This window comes from Corvus moneduloides, chromosome 5 (assembly GCF_009650955.1).
Source record: "Corvus moneduloides isolate bCorMon1 chromosome 5, bCorMon1.pri, whole genome shotgun sequence".
Classification (NCBI taxonomy): domain Eukaryota; kingdom Metazoa; phylum Chordata; class Aves; order Passeriformes; family Corvidae; genus Corvus; species Corvus moneduloides.
Genome location: NC_045480.1, coordinates 32,459,723 through 32,475,927, shown reverse-complemented (window position 1 = coordinate 32,475,927; position 16,205 = coordinate 32,459,723). Strand labels below are relative to the sequence as shown.

At 37.1% G+C, this 16,205-nt stretch overlaps 1 protein-coding gene across 39 annotated transcripts in view; it reads right to left on the bottom strand.

The window, feature by feature from the left end:
* The window catches only part of SORBS2 (sorbin and SH3 domain containing 2), a 198,641-nt gene that overhangs the window by 61,398 nt on the left and 121,038 nt on the right, over positions 1 to 16,205 (bottom strand). For 16 of the 39 annotated variants that reach the window (XM_032108167.1, XM_032108164.1, XM_032108165.1 and 13 more), the window contains 5 exons: positions 11,074 to 11,166; positions 10,477 to 10,503; positions 9,368 to 9,492; positions 7,766 to 7,912; positions 518 to 553 (listed from right to left, as the gene is read on the bottom strand). In XM_032108167.1, coding sequence (XP_031964058.1) covers positions 518 to 553; positions 7,766 to 7,912; positions 9,368 to 9,492; positions 10,477 to 10,503; positions 11,074 to 11,166 — 428 coding nt within the window. Of the gene's footprint in view, positions 1 to 73; positions 554 to 7,765; positions 8,384 to 9,367; positions 9,493 to 10,476; positions 10,504 to 11,073; positions 11,167 to 16,205 lie in introns of all 39 variants that reach the window. The other 23 variants (XM_032108174.1, XM_032108176.1, XM_032108178.1 and 20 more) reach the window with 7 other exon arrangements.

The following is a 16,205-nucleotide window of genomic DNA, read 5'->3' as shown; positions in this document are numbered from 1 at the left end:
CAAGGTCGAATTCTGTTCCCTTTTGACAACCTGTTCAAACAAAATGGAGGAGGAAAAAAGGAAGCATAATTACATGAGAAGTGGCAGCAGTGTTGGTTAAGGTGGTGCCATCTGACACAGCAGACATCTGGCTCAAGGTTGGGGAAGGTGTTTCAGAGCAGTCAGTAGTATCATAGCTACAAGTCTGCAGCTCATCTAGAATGGCTGTGGAGGACTCACTCACTGTGCGGGAGGAGCACTCACTCATGGCAGAGTCTGTGCTCACAGAGGCTGTGTCGTTCCTGTGGATAATACTGTCAGGAGCTAGGTATGGGCACTTATATGAAAACTGTGAGAGGGCTGGGGTCTTATAAAAGCGTGAAGGCAAAAAATCATCAAGCGTTGGCAAAAAATATGGTACTAGATGGGTGCCACTGTCTGGTGAGAAAGAGGCTCTGTTAACTGGTACCACAGGAGAAGGAAGAGGCAGTGGAGAAGCTTCTGTTGCTGTTTGTCTGTGTGTCTGTGAAGCATTTACCTCCATCACAGGGGCAGTTACTTTCTGGTTTCCAAGCTGAGATTTGAGGGGAAAAAAAAAATAAGAAAAGAAACAGATTACTTAATGAATAAAGAACTTTTCCCTTCGCCTCTTGCTGGGTGTAGGGGAATTACAAAAGTGTAAGTTTTTCAGCCAACCAAGGAAGTTCACATTCACTAAGATTAGGAAATAAATCAACCACACTTTGTTAGGACAACATGAAAGAAATGAATGCATAAAATACTAGTGGAAGCAATGCCAGAAACCATAGTGTGCTGAGGATGAATATTCATAATGTACTGCATATATTAATGATCTCCATTGTGCATTGAGAGGGTTCACACTATTTTATACCTCACAAAAATATGAGGCTAGAGAATGTCATGTCCATTCAGTTTTCAAAGGAAAAAAATCTATCTGCAAGTCTGATCTCTGTAAATGTTACACTTTTTTTTGGTCAAGGACAGGTATGGTTTTGAAATTAACTGTAATATAAAGATGGGCAGGACTGCCAGCTATACAGAAACACTATTAATGAATGTTCATATGATCTGCAAGTAATCGGCAGTGGAATTTTTTGCCTCTTGTGACTGAATACATCTTCTCCACTGCCTCTCTAATAAAAATATTTGGACGATCTTAGAATTTCCAAGCACCCTGGAAGCACCCTGTCAACCTACTCTATAAGGTGTACGCATAGAAGTCTTTTTCAACATTAGAAGACATAAGGATTGTTAGAGTAACTGGTATAAATCTGGAGAACGAAGACGGGGAGCACAAGAACAGGACACACTGAAAACAAAACATGTTAGTTGTTTGGATTCAGCACAGTTCCTTAAAAGTAGAAGGGAACAGTCTCATGAGAGTGCTTCTGAAAACTGCCACACAATGTATGAGCTTTATGTTCTGTTATTTCAAATCAGCCACAGGGCACTCAGTTTAAACTAGTCCTGCAACTGGCTTTTTGCCTCTGCAACTTCTTTTTGAACTAAAGCATGTTGGCATCTAATATTTGTTAAACAGCTGCACAAATCCTTCTATACTGCCTATTAACCACAAGCTTTCAATCAATTCTTAAGTATTCAAAATACTGCCTACTTCAGCACTAATGGTTTCACTGTTGATAGGGCTGAGGAAATCTGGAATAGCTTCTGGGAAAGCGTTTTTGGGATTTTAAATTTACATGAAATGGAGGACAGTAAGATACTATATGTAGTAAATACTACTTTAAAAAGCAACATTCAGTCATACATATCACATTGTTATTAATAATATGGTTATTCCCTATGCTTAGACTAGGCAGATGTCTTTAATCATTCAAAAAATGTTTCAAGCCATCAGATTAAAATGCCAAAATGGCATTTTAATCCAAAATCTGAAAATATCTTCTAAAGCCCTTATGGAAGACTTGGAACACAACCCAGATTATGCTACTTATAAGAGGTCACTGGGGTTCCAGTTGCATAATTCTTGTTGAGATCAACTAGAATTTACACAAATAACCTTACTGAAGTCAATGAGACCATCCCTATGAATAAGCATTACAGAAAAGAATCTTAAGTATGTGAACAGATATCTATTACCAATTGATTCAAAAGAAATTTTTGGCATCACTGGATCTCTAGGGTACACAAAAATAGGCAAAAGCTGTTGTTAAAATCTGCAGCTAAAACAATGAAGGAACTTAGTCAAACAGCTTAAAATCCAAATCTTATTCACAGCAATGTTTCAAATCTACTACTGAACATCCCCTGCCCCTCAATTTAATCTTTTCATAGAGGAAATCTGAACAGATTACCTCTTGATCAAAATAATCAATATGTATTGAGTGTATGACTGTAAAAGGACATAGTATTTACAGACAGAACTAATTTGCCAGTGGAAACTTCAAAAGAACAATGAAATACTATCAAAAATAATTTCATGAGAAATTAAGATGATTATACAGCATAACACATCAGGGATTTAAGATGTGTGCATTCACATACACACATAAGAAACTGTAATTTCCCCTCACAGATACATAAAGGGAAGACAGAATCATCATTCATGATGATTCTCATCATCTATGTCATCAGATCCTCATGTCAAGATCTCCAACAAAAGACAGGAACCAAGAGATCATACTGTAATTACGAGGCAGAGCCAAAAAGAAGCTCTGAAGTTCTTGAGACCAGATATCCTCTCAGCATCCCCAGAAGAAAAGTTACATATGATTGAGTCAAAATGTGTAAATTAGTCTCTATATTGTTAAAATAACAGGAAATTTTGGAGAGTTGAGAAATCTAGTAAATCTTCTGGCTTTGAACTGAGAAGATTTCTTGCATGCTTGAGAAAAGAAGGGATGGACAACACAAGAACAGATATTCAGGGTGCATCCAGAGAGCTAATGAAATGGAGATTTTAAAGAATTTAATTCATTGTGTTTGGCAAATAACAGCTGATTTCATCAAGCCAAATTCTTAGAAAGAATATAAAGTTTTCACTCTTACAAGGCAGGAGGAAGGAATGCAGCAATTCTAGGTACTGATTCCCAACATGAAGCTTCTTGGCTTTGCAGAGCAGAACTTTTATTTTGCCTGGCTCTAGAATTCTTTTGTATGTATCTCTCTGGGAAAGAGTGTCTGAAATTGGGATTTAAAACAGCATTGTTTTTGAAAACTGATTTACACTGCTTTAAAAAAAAAGAATGTTGGTAATCTCAAACACATACAACTGGCTACTACTTACCCATATTTTTCACTGTGCATGAAATCTCATATATGAATCATATTTTCTTATATTTTTCACAGTGAGAAATATGAGAAAGACAAGGCTGAATGCATTCCAGAAAACTTTCAATACTGGTTCCATTTAGCATGCTTCAGATTAGGTTTGTTACTGGTATAGCCCAAGAAATGCTAGCAGAAGTCAGGCGGATTAAATGCCAAACAAGTACTTAATCAATTAGATTGATGAAAAACTAGCTAGACTATGTGGCTATCTTGGGCTGTGGAGCAACACTTGAGAGACAGAGAGATAAACGTCATCAGTCTTGATGTGAATTGAAGGTCTGAAGAGCAGCTTTCTGCTGGTCTGTTGAAATGCTTCTCTTCCATCAAACAGTAGAACGTCAGGCCTGAAGAACACAGATGCTTTCCAATTCACATAAAGCAGACAGGTGACCCCAGCACGGGTTTCAAAATCAGTCATATCGTTTTTATGCAAGATGTGTGGGGAGTGGTGTGAGGTTACTAATGACACCAGAGTACTGGCCTTGCTTCAACAGTCAAGACACAGATAAGGAGAATCAGAGATAAGTGAATAAACTCATTGTGTTAATACATAGCAGAGTTTAGTAGTCAACAATCAAATTACACCCATACATTTGCATAAATGGGTAAAAATACCTCTATTTTTAATTGTTAAAAGCTGATTTCAAAATCTTCAAACTAATACTGCAAATTATATTCCAATGCCCATTTTTCTACCTAGCTCTCTTATTCTAGACACAGTATCAGGAGGTGGAGTTCAGCCCTTGTCTAAAACAATACTAGTGATGCAGAACTTAAAATGAAAAATACATGCTCAATTTTCTCTGCTTCACATCTGTCTCCAGAATGCTGAAACTGGTTTTCGCTTTCTTCTATATCACACCGTATATTGTCAATACCTAAAACCTGGAAATGTACTAGATGGATTGATTTAGAATTTTTTTTTTTAATTCCAGGTTTATTTTCCTTGATGCGCTTTTCAACAGCTATAAGGCTGTCAAAAGAAACACCTTCATAAACATCTGTTATAGATGTTTCACTCCTCCAGGACATCAGGACTAAACCACGTGTTCAACTCATCTGAGGAATTCAAATAAGAGAACAAATGCTTTGCAATCTCAGTTTTAGAGAGTGGTATCTAGAACAACAGGACACTTAGGAACCCACGAACAAAATAATAGTATCAGGTGATTATTTCTGAAGATGCAGTTCAGAATTCTTCATTGGTTCATAACTCCTAATAAGAAATTTGGACAAGAAAATTTACCTCCATTGGTTTCATACTAACAAATACTAATTTCTCGGTTGAAATAGATGCAGTTATTTCTCCTGCATCTGCAGTATGGTACAAAGAGACTGTAATAATGTAAAAAACCCTAGTATTGAGTAACTTGAATGCTTCTATTTCCATATATACTTTCAAGGAGTTTAACCTTTCTCTGAGTAGAAGTGTTTACAAAACGTCACTCGGTGAGTCACAGCACACTTCTGCTTGCTCCTAAAGTTTCAACAGACAAGCAATGAAATTAAGTGCAAATAGGAGCACAAACATAGCAAGATACATTGACTGGGACCACATAAGCTCTCTCTGGGCTGTAGATTTCCATACTTTGTGACACAATATAGTTGTACATGTTGGCTAGACACAGATAGCCCCACGTGGACAGTATTTCTCATTTACCACCTCTCAAGGAGTGTTGATTACCTATCTTACCTCATTCTCCTTCACATACATAAACCCAGATGCAGAAGGAGAGTTGCACCTTTCCAAACGTATTTGTTTTTTTGAGAGTTTCTGTGGCAGCTTTGAACATTGCTGGCAGGCCTAATTTACAGTCTGAGAGCGTCCTTTGAGGACTTAGCTTGACACACAACCTATAAGCTGTATGTACAAAAGTATTTTAACTCATATACAAAGTCCTGTAGTGCTTGCAGATCTAAAACAATTTTTTAAATGAAAGTACTATCCTGCATAGTATACTGAAAATTAATTTTCTATGTGAGAAAAATCATGAACTTTGCAAATACTATGACATATAGCACTAATATTTGGCATTAGCTAGAATAGTTTCAAGGTTTTAAACTGAGATCTGAGTCAGAAAATAAATCTTTTTAAACATATAGCTGCAGCCTTTATTTCTAATTTTAGCTCATGGCATCTTCATTTTGGGACCTCACCTGATGCAGAATTTTACACCACCTCACATGCTGATTTGTACTCTAGTTTTAGATATGTATTTTAGCAAAGAGCTACAAAACCCACTGGTTCCACGACTCAATTGTGATGCCAAATACACCCCTTCATCAGAATTTATTTCAAATTTGAACAGTACAGAAAATGTCAACTCAATTTTACAGGTAAGAGATCCATAAAGGGATACAGCTTGAAAAGATGGCTACATTCCTTAATGATCTCTGTGATCGACCCAAATTTTTATCATTTTATTTAGAGCAACCCAGTTGCCAAATTCCTGATAGTGCTTCCCACACGCTGAAACCAAGGAGAAGGCAGAAAAGTAAGTGCAGAATTGCCAAATAAGCCACAGATACTTTTCTGATTTTTTCAGCTCGAAGTGAAACTAAAGTAGATTCTAAACTAAAAAGAAAATGCAAAATATGTTTTGACTTTTAAAATTCTAAGAAATAGTAACTTGAAGATGAACTATTTTTAGTCCTTCTGATTAGACTTTGAGTATTATTCTTGATCATAAAAGGTATTTCCTGTAATCTTTGTTAGCTATCATACTTTCTGTTTTGAGAAACACTTTGATTTCTCTGACCACATATAATGCATCATATTCTAACAGGCTGAGCAACTATTTTTAAGTGAAAAGATAACAGACACAAAATTTGTACTGGCCACACCTGTTCTGCTGTTTGACAGTATCCTTTGATGCCCATATTTAAAAGACTTGCAAGCCTGTCATCTATAATCTTCATATCTACCCCATCTATCAGAAATACCTCTTGCTCAGCTTTCCTTATTGTTTCTGACATGGATTCTTTACTGTGACTCTTGCTTCAACTGACTTGTTTTAGCTGGCAAAAATCACTGAGTAGCAGACTGGTTCTTCTAAAAGCTAAAGCAACTTGTTTTTCTCAAAATGTTCTAAATTTTATGCAGCCTAAATGAAGAACTTAAGATGATAGTTTTGATAGTGCCTAGTCTTGAGAAGGACAAAAGTGATTAATCCTTCTGTGCTCCTATTTTTTAACGGAGAGAATTTAAAAGGAGCACTGCGGATTATTGCCATATAATTCCACAGAGCTTTGTTCTGATCAAAAATTTTACTTGGGAGTTGAAGGGGGAGACAGACATATTATAACTTTAAAGCTATCCTGTTTTTAATGCAGTTACTTTTGGCTTCCAGAGTAGAGATGTGGTTGAATGTGATGCTCTGAAAGAACCAGTCTGGAAAAGCAGATGTGTTACTACTGTTGACAATATGGCTGTCAATAGTGCTGTATTTACTTCAGAGCAGCCTCAATAATTCCAGCAGAACTATATGAACACAAATATGCCATGATGGGATTCTCACTCAGACAAAGCTTTGAGGCAGATATGCCTAGACCTACAGCAATCTCTACCTCCATTTCAAACACAGATAAGATGGTATATTGGCAGATATACTGGAATAATTATCTTTTTAAATAGAAAAATCCTAATGTGGATAGGTAAGGCAGAGTAGAAAGGACGAAGTCTATTCAGAGCTCTCCTTCTGCCTAGTATGTATTCACTGCTGCTTTCTTGTGCCCAGGCTTATTTCATTTGACCCAATGAGTTTCTGAATGGTGACGAATACTGCTCAGACTCCTTGGGTCCTATACTGTGTGTCTGATACTCCCACTTCTCCTACATGAGATCAGTATAGTTAAAGAAATTTCATTTCAGTAGGCATAAAGTATAGGGGAAACAGAGTAGAAGTTCAGTGCCCAGTGATGTTTCATATGGAGGTTGTTGACAAAGATTTTACCAACCTGTTTTCTTTAAAAAGCTCTATTGCACAGGACACATAGGAGGCAGCAGTGCCCAGTCTTGCAGAAAGCACTGACTGACAAAATGTATTTTTTGTGGCCCTAGCAAACTGGCAGAGCTGCATTTAAGCTCCCCCCAACTCAACCTAAATTTTTCTATCCATACTTGATCCTTCCAGCATCTACGGCAGCATAACCCTCTAATGCAATCCTCTCTAGGAAGAGCCACTCAAGCAGATGCATCACCTAGAGTACAATAATTTCTTGTGGTGCATTTGCACTTCATAAAGTGCTAGCAGAAGAACAAAGAATTCTGCCTTCCATCTCAGCTAGATAATTTTATTTTTCCAATAACCTTCCAAAACCTTCAGGTTCTGTTCATTTCTGTTTTGATCCATGTGACAGGTAGTTTTACCCAGAAAACACAAGATCTAACTTTGGTAATGTAAGTATAACTAAACAGATGGTTATTAAGTGATTCATGAAGATCTAAAATAAAAGATGGAAAAATTAAATATACCACATGGCATTCTGCAGCCTGTGAAGAAGGAAGAACTGTAGACTTTTGTCCCAAATCCTTTGAAGGCATCTTTGAAGTGTCTGGAGAAATACTAGGTGGATGATCTTGGATTTCAGGCTCTGCTTTATTGTCAGGGGTGGGAACTATCTGAACGGAAAGAGACGCTATGTGTATCTCAGGCATGAGGTTACAGGCAGGTGAGACAGGCCCTCCTGGAAATACTGGCTCTTCAACAGGCTTGAGCTGTTGCTGTGAATTACAAGGAATGCTACTTGCTGGGTCACGTGTCCGGGTTAATTTCAGGGTAGATATTTTACGTTTTTGAGACTGTTGCCTTTGGCCTTGATGGAGAGTAGTACTAATGCCAGCTACTGTGCTCGTGTCTGCACTGGAGATTGCGGTCAGTGGTTTAATGATTTTTTGTGCATAGGACACACTTGTGTTAGATATTTGGGAAGACATTGTCTCCTGAATAGATGTCTCGCTAGTGTAATAGGCAGTATCTGTGGGGTGGTGTTTAGCTGGATCAGCAGTTACTGCCTGGAGATTAATTTCGTTCTCGTGATTAGTTACTCTTGCTTTCCGAAAACTTTCTTTTCTAGGAGGTGGCAGAGGTGCCTTATTTGCCAAAAGCATCCACACACAGCAAAATAACATTGAAGAAGAAACAGAAAGAAAGTAAATGTTAGCAGGAGATACAGTTCAGTTTTACTTTTATATTTAAATATAGGAACTTGCAAATTAAAGGGCTTCATCTCAACATTGCTCAACTCAATGGACAACTAAATTGGTCAGGTTCCCACCACCATTTCCTGTGCAGCTTCTGTTTAAACAGCCAGATGTTCCATTTCCTTGGAGTAAAGTGGGATCAGAAAGGATGAGAGGGGAGCCCACAATTATTCGTTTTCTTTTAAAAAACAATTATTACATTGAATAAGAATTATTGATGTGAAAGCATTCAGGTATGTAAGTACTCCATGATCTTAGATAGGAAGCAATTATTCACACATAGCACACATATATAAAACACAGAGCCTCTTAAACCTTTGAATTAAAATAGTAACAGTGTCTTAAGATTAGTATGTTGATAATTTTTGGACAGATAAAGATGTTTCCAAGTGTGGGGGGGGGCTTCTGTTTGATTTTTTGTTGTTGTTTGTTTCTGTTTTTAGTGTGCTCTAATTACATTGTTCCACAAAACAGGCAGAAGCATTTTATTCTGTATAATTAATAAATTTTAATTCTCAGATATTTTGATGACTGGTGCACTTTTCCAAGTGTAAACTATTAATAAATACTCTTTGAAGTCTGGGAACACTCCTAGAAAGCTTTTACTTGTGTATGACCTAGTTTTATTTAGCTGTCTGTCTTACTCATTGAAAGCAATTTCTGGTAATTAACCGGGGGGCATACAGCCTGTGTGGAGTATGCTTTATCTATGCAGTAAACCAGTCTGTAGTGACCCATATGAACAGGTGATTCACACTATCTGGAAGACATCAGGACACTATTTCATAGAGGTATCCCATCTATATGTGCTCCCCCACCAGAATAACCCCCCCAGCAATGGCATAGCAGTAAATGTGGTGCGTCCAGTTTTACCTGAGTTGGTGATTTTTTATCCTGCAGATTTGGCCGCACACTCCTAAAACCTTTTGCTGAAAGAGATGAACTGCTGGCGTCTCCATTCAGCGTTTCTCTACTTCCATTATTGTAAGATTGCCAAGCTTTTGTAAATAAAAAAGAATGAAACCATTTTTTTTGGTGCGATTAGTACATCTACAGTGCTCTCAACATAGCAACCCAGCTACTAAACAAATTACACAACTGACAATGATGCTGTTTTACCATGGAAGTTACAAGAACATGGCTAAAGCTGCTACTCTACAAAATACTGATCTTTAAAATTTAGAACATTCAACCATTGCCAAAAGTCTTGGTATTGGGCAGTTTGATATCTTCCCACAGCTTTCATACAGACTATGTATTTTAACCCTGAGAGTCTTTTTGAGATGCTGGTGCTTTGGCCCCTGTATAAATCAGGCTCAAGTTCTTTCACTTTCAGGTTAGGTTCTTGAACTTCACAGCTGTGGTGGATTTTGAAAAACAGCTCATGTAAAGTTAGTTGGTCATGGCAGTTTCGCAAAATTTAACCACAGTACTCAATTAGTTGTTCCAATAACGTATCTTATTGCTGAATTTGAATGACACCTCGATTTTCCAACTAACCAACCATGTTTTTTTCTCTATCCTCAGACCTGGAATGCCCTCAAAGCGTTGGCCAAACATACAGGGAGATGTTGAAGACAAAATACTGTAAGAGGCTGGGAAAAGTAACACATTATGTGAGCAGGCTGCTAAGTGAGGTGGGCAGAACTTGAAATCCTGAGTAAGACACCAAAAAGGAAATAGCAAGTACCACCGAATGGTGCCACAGTGATGAAGCTAAAGGTGGCAAATTAGCAGTCTGTTTTTTCCCACACAATTCATTTTTCTGACAACATACTCTGTGTTACAGGAAATAAATGCTTTCAAATGAGATCTGAATTTGAGGTCTTAACCATTAACAATTAGGATTATAATTTCAGGTGTGCTTTCCTTGAAGAATGAGGAAGTATGGAGCAATGAAATCAAATAAATAGAAGATTGTTGTAATTCATCAACTTATATGGTATTACACTGATACATAAATAATACAGTGTTTTATTTACCTGAATCTGGAGACTGAGAATCAGACCCTGAAAAAGAAATATCCAATATTAATTTGTGTTAGAAATAAATTAATTTTGCAAAAACCACACAAGAGTACTGATAAGAAGCAGTGTGCCTCTCTAATGAAGATTTAGTATGTTTTTATTGTTGTGAATATTTTTAGGTAAACATGCTTCATAAATGATTTTTTAAAGTTAATCTGGCTTCTGACAATCATTTTACAGCAACACTCAGATTCTTTTCCTTGAGAAGGGGTTTTAAATCAAGTTTCAATAAAAAGTTTGTAATAAACAAAACCTCTTTTTCATGCTTTGTTATCTTGAAAAAAATACAGGGGATGTGAGACCCAAAATACATATCAAGGGCAAAATGAATTTACACATAATTCATGTTTTATTATTTTTTTCATGAATGGCTACTAAGCAGAGGCAGAGAGAAATTATCACCACTTTTTAAAAAGCATTGTAGAAGTAATAGATCTGTCAGTGGAATAGAAAACAGTGTTACCCTTCTCCTCGTTGCAAAGTAATATGGCAGGAATGCACAACTACAAAAAAGCCATTCAGAAGTTGTATCTCAATGGTTAGTGGTTATACCTGAGGCCAATAGGTTTGGAGAACTCTGAACTCTCTTCACAGCTGTTAATGTGACAGACATTGCAGCGCGTTTGCGAGCACACCCACCGCTATCTGGAAGCACAAAACAATACAGACAGCAGCCCCAGACAAAGGGAGCAAGCACATGCAACATATCACAGTGTGAGATATGCCAAACATGTATGAAAGTAAGCATGCAGTTAGGGAACTGCTGCAGAAATGTGTGAATTCGCAAGTTTGGCAGATTTGCAGAAAACATAAAATTTCACAAGCTTTTAATAATAAACCTCATAGAAAATAACTGAAGAAAGCTGTATTTAATATTTAAACCCCTAGGGAAATATATACACTCTGTTACCTGAAAGACTGCTTAATTACAGCTAATTAGTAAAAGCAAACAAGTAATCAAGATAAAGGATTAAGCATTCCAAAATAATATTAATCAATAATCTGCACTGTAAAATGATTTCATTGTATGCATTAGAAAGACACCATTCATAAACTAAGCTCATGTTCGATCAGCTGACAAAGTACTTTTTTTCAGTCTTTTGGATCCTTTATGCTCAAGAAACAAAATTACTAGTGAAGGCATAATTTTTTTTTTTTTCATTTTGATGGAACAAACTGGTTGTCCCTCTTCTCCTTTTTTATCTAAGTTTAAAAAAAAAAAAAAGTATGTCTGGAACTGAATAACATTCTGAGGCAATGACTAGAAATCTAGAATAATTAAAAAAAATGAGGTATAGAGAAAAACCTTCCTTCAGGATCTTGCCCAGCTCCTTTCTTTCTTTATTCTACTTCTCTCTCACTGGAGCTGCCATTGCATTTTATAAATACTCTCTTGCTATTAGAAGATAGCTTTCCCACAACTTAGCTTTGTAGCAACTCTAGCATAGTTGTAAAAGAAACTTAATAAATATTTTTCCCAATTATATTTAGCAAGAATATTCTTCTGCTCTTCACTAAAATAATTATTTTAACTTTAATATTTGATACTACTGAAATTTCATTCAGTGCTTCAATGAAGTCAGGAACTACAAGCATGATAAATGCATTTTTCATTTCTGTGACCTATGACAGGGAGTTTTATAAAATTAAGTTCTTAATGAAGACCTGCAACCTATTTGCAGAAAGTATTTGGTAAGATAGAAGTAATTTGAGCCACAGAGTCATCTTTAACCCACGTCTCTAAGAGAAGTGAGCTCCTGGTATTTCTTTGCTCATTCCAATATTCCCCTGTTCCTTCAGTATTTCCAATACTCCCCTGGCCACAGGTCCTGTAGGATATGCATTAAGTAGTTGTTAACACTGGCAAACATCAGAGCCACTGCCTCGATGTAAGTGGTACCAAAGACTCATTGCCAACTTCAAGGCTCAAGGCAAAAGGCCAAATTTTTTCAGCCAGCAGTAGTTGAAAGCAATACATTACCTGCCATTAATTATTGGCATTGTACACGTGAAACTAAGGCAATGGCTATCAAATCTGCACATTTGTTTTAGTTTGCTTACATAAATATAGAATGGCAATGGTAATTAAAATCACATTTTCCATTCTTGTATTCCTTTTCCCCCACCATCAACATACATCAGAGGTAATTCCAATGAGATCTGATGATGTGTTGATACTGAGGTTCTGTTCCAATCTGAATATTGGCAGACTTTGAAAGCATACTACATTTAATATAAGCTAGAAAAAATTTTTATACTGTCACAGCTCTTATTCAAACAAAGTGATACTTTACTTGTAATTTTTCAAGAGCTACCTTCCTGAATTTCATGATAGAGAAAGTGAAGACAACGAGAAGCTGACTACAAATATTTAACTATTTTAACTTCAGGAAATTCTGCTTCAGTTTAGTTTTTAATGTAACTGAACTGAGTCAGAGTTTTATACTTCATGGACCTATAATCTAGCAAAGTGTTTTGGCTTTATACAAGATAAATAAAACAGATTGTACCTGACTACATACAATATTTACCCCTATATATATAATATAAATATATATATTCACAAGTCTGTACCCGCATTAATTATCAGTATCTGTACAACATAATGAGATCCAATTAGCATTCAATTAAGACATAACCTCCCATTTATACGATACTGAGTTGAGCAAAATTTCTAGTAGAATATGAATGTATGTGGGCAAGCACATATTTATGCACGATGGATTCCATCTTCCCATCTATGTTCAGGCCAGGCTCCCATTAAGTGGAGTGTAGAGTATTAAGAAACAGTACTGGAAACTGAATTAATGATCTTCTGCTCATTTCCCTTGCAAACTAAAAGCAATTAATATTGCATAGCTGTTACTTAAGGAACAAATGAGGATATGTGAAACAATCTATACAAAATGCTTGTATATATAAAAAATATGCGCGCAAATATGTATTTACATGCTCCCAACTCTTTTGACCTGAAAAATTCTTCAGGAATGAGCCCTGTCTTACCAGGTATTGTTTTAACATTGAAGCAAAGGAGACCGGAATCAGCTAAGGTCTGCAGGCAATGCTAGAACGTGAAACTAAGCAATAACTCACAATCAAAACAGCTGCCTAAAATGCAACTGCAGCTTCTTTTTCTCTCCCTCTCTTAATTCTGTTTCCACCTTTAACCCCTTCCCCTAAATTCACAGCCCCAACAGCTGCTCCCACTAGAGACAGCATCACCCTGAGTGAGCTGTATCTGTATTTGACAAATAGGCTACTGGTTGGGTCCTGCTCCAAAGCCAGATGGAGATGATTCAAAATACCACCATTTCATTTAAGAACCGGGGGTGGGTTTCTGAAAAGACTGTTTCAGACAGTCCGTAAAAGCAGTGGCATAAACAAAGGGGGCAAAGATGAAAGGATGGTGACCTTGTGTGAAGAGGTGAGAGAGAGCAGCCAGGGGCAAGAAATTCTTAATAAGCTCTTAAAGCTTATTAAAGAAAAGAAAAATGGCATCCAAACATGTTTGCTGATTATTAGTCTATTCACTGTAATTGTGAATGGTACCATTTTTCCCTTTGTCCGTACAGTGAATTCAAGTTTAGAAGTCTTCAGATCAGGGCTTCTTACTCCTTATTTGCATTCTGACCTTCTGAAGCAAATACATACTGCTGGGTCCAACAGTCCAAGGCAGACAAAGCTGCTGCCTCTCTATGTCCCCAGATCCAGCCAGGAGGGAGATTGGAAATGCATTCCCAGCAGACACATGTATACACCCCATCCATACATGGGTGGACACACAGCTCCAAGCACTCACACTAATACAGCACAACGGCCTCACCACCCTTCCCTTTCTGGCTGAAGGTCCACTAGGGAGAATGGCACACATGGACAGAGTGGATCCTTCCAGCAACTGGGCTCAAACATTGAGTCTGCCACTCAATGCATGCCTGGCTCTCCTGTGACAGCCCTGGGAACGCCCTGAATGAGGGAAACCCTTTGTTCCTCGGGTCTTCTCAATTTGTGTTCTTGGCTGCCCTTGTGTCTCTGTGCCCTTCCAGGCTTATGGAGATAGATAGGCATTTGATGGCTCCTATGATGGGCCTGGGAGTATCCTGGCAGGGCAGGCTATTACTTGGGCTTCCTCTCCTTCCACTGTTTCTCTGAAGTCCTTTTTGGATGTGCTGACAAGCTTTTTACCACACAATCTACACAAACCTATTATTTGGTTCTTTCATGCTGCTAAAAAGTCAATTTTTTGTAGAATGCCTGGAACTCAAGCCCAGCTAATTTACTTCAGTGATCTAAAAGCGGCTTAACAATCTATTCAGGAACTCTGCATAGTCCCAAGAAGTTCTGTTCTTGTGTCCCAGACAAAATTTAAGAGAATCGTCCATGTAATGGCTTCCATTAATAATTTTAACAAACAGATAATATTTGCAGTCTTCCAGAACTGCATACTTTTCACTCTTGGCTGTTTTTATGTGCTTCATCTAATGCAAACAGCTAACCTGTTTAATAACTTTAAAATTAGATGCATTTATCAAGAATGATCTGTGTGAAATTCAGCCAAAATATTTACAGATGAACACTAAAAATCCATTTTAACTATTAACTTCTATCCATTTATTATTCCTCAATGCAATTACCTCTCCTCCAACATGAGCTATAAATGCACATATGTATAATGAACAATAAGGACATTTATCCTGTGTTTTAATCTGATGTGAGCTTCATGGGCAGCTCATGTTTTCTGTAAGTTAGTTAATCAAGCAACCAAGTTAATGATGTTCATCAATCTGTAAAATACCTGAATACTTACTGAAGAAATCCCCTATATATAGCTTAAAATACTTTTCTGTTGATGATTGCTTAGTCTGGGTTTAAAAACACACACAACATTCTATGAGACTACTATTTTAAAATTGTGACATTTGAACTCCAAAAGGAAGCATGAGCCAAAGTACCCTTGATACTTTTGAAAACCTTCTCTATATTTTACCTCTATTTCTTAGCTTTTGCAAAAATGTTTCATTGCCTTATGCTGCTGAATATTCCTTCCTAACATGTGGTACAGAATTAACATCAAATGCTAAAAAATCCCTCCCATATATGGTAGAGTATTGCAAACCAAAGCTCTTCAAAACATTTTCTCTGTAGACAAAAATATCTTCCGGAGGGTTTGCTGAGACAGACTGCCAAGTCTGCAGCCACAGGCAGCACTGGCTTAGAGGAGCCCCCTCTAAGCAGTAGATTTACTTTTTACTTTTAAAGCTGCATATACACCAGCTTTACCACTCCACCAGTTACTGGCATCAGACTAGAGAGCTCATTTACCTACAGGAGTCATTAATGAAACATGTATTATTAAAAAAAACTACTGGCAAATCAATAGTATCTGATAACCTCTAACTGGACCATGCACAAATTCCTGTTATAAAGCAGTGAAATAAAAATCCCCCATCAACCCCAAACCAAAGCTGTAGCACTCATGTTCAAAGAAAGCATAGTGTAGAAAGAAAAAAGGAAAAAAAAAAAGGAAAGAGGAAAAAAAAATAGCTAGACAGGACACCAGGCAGAACAGCTTCCACCTGAGTCACTCTCTTTCTTAATGAAGTAACGCTTTAAGTAAGTGCAAGGATAGGTGCAAGATGTCCACTTTTACACCCTACTCGCAGGTTTTTATTTTTTTTTTACAGTCA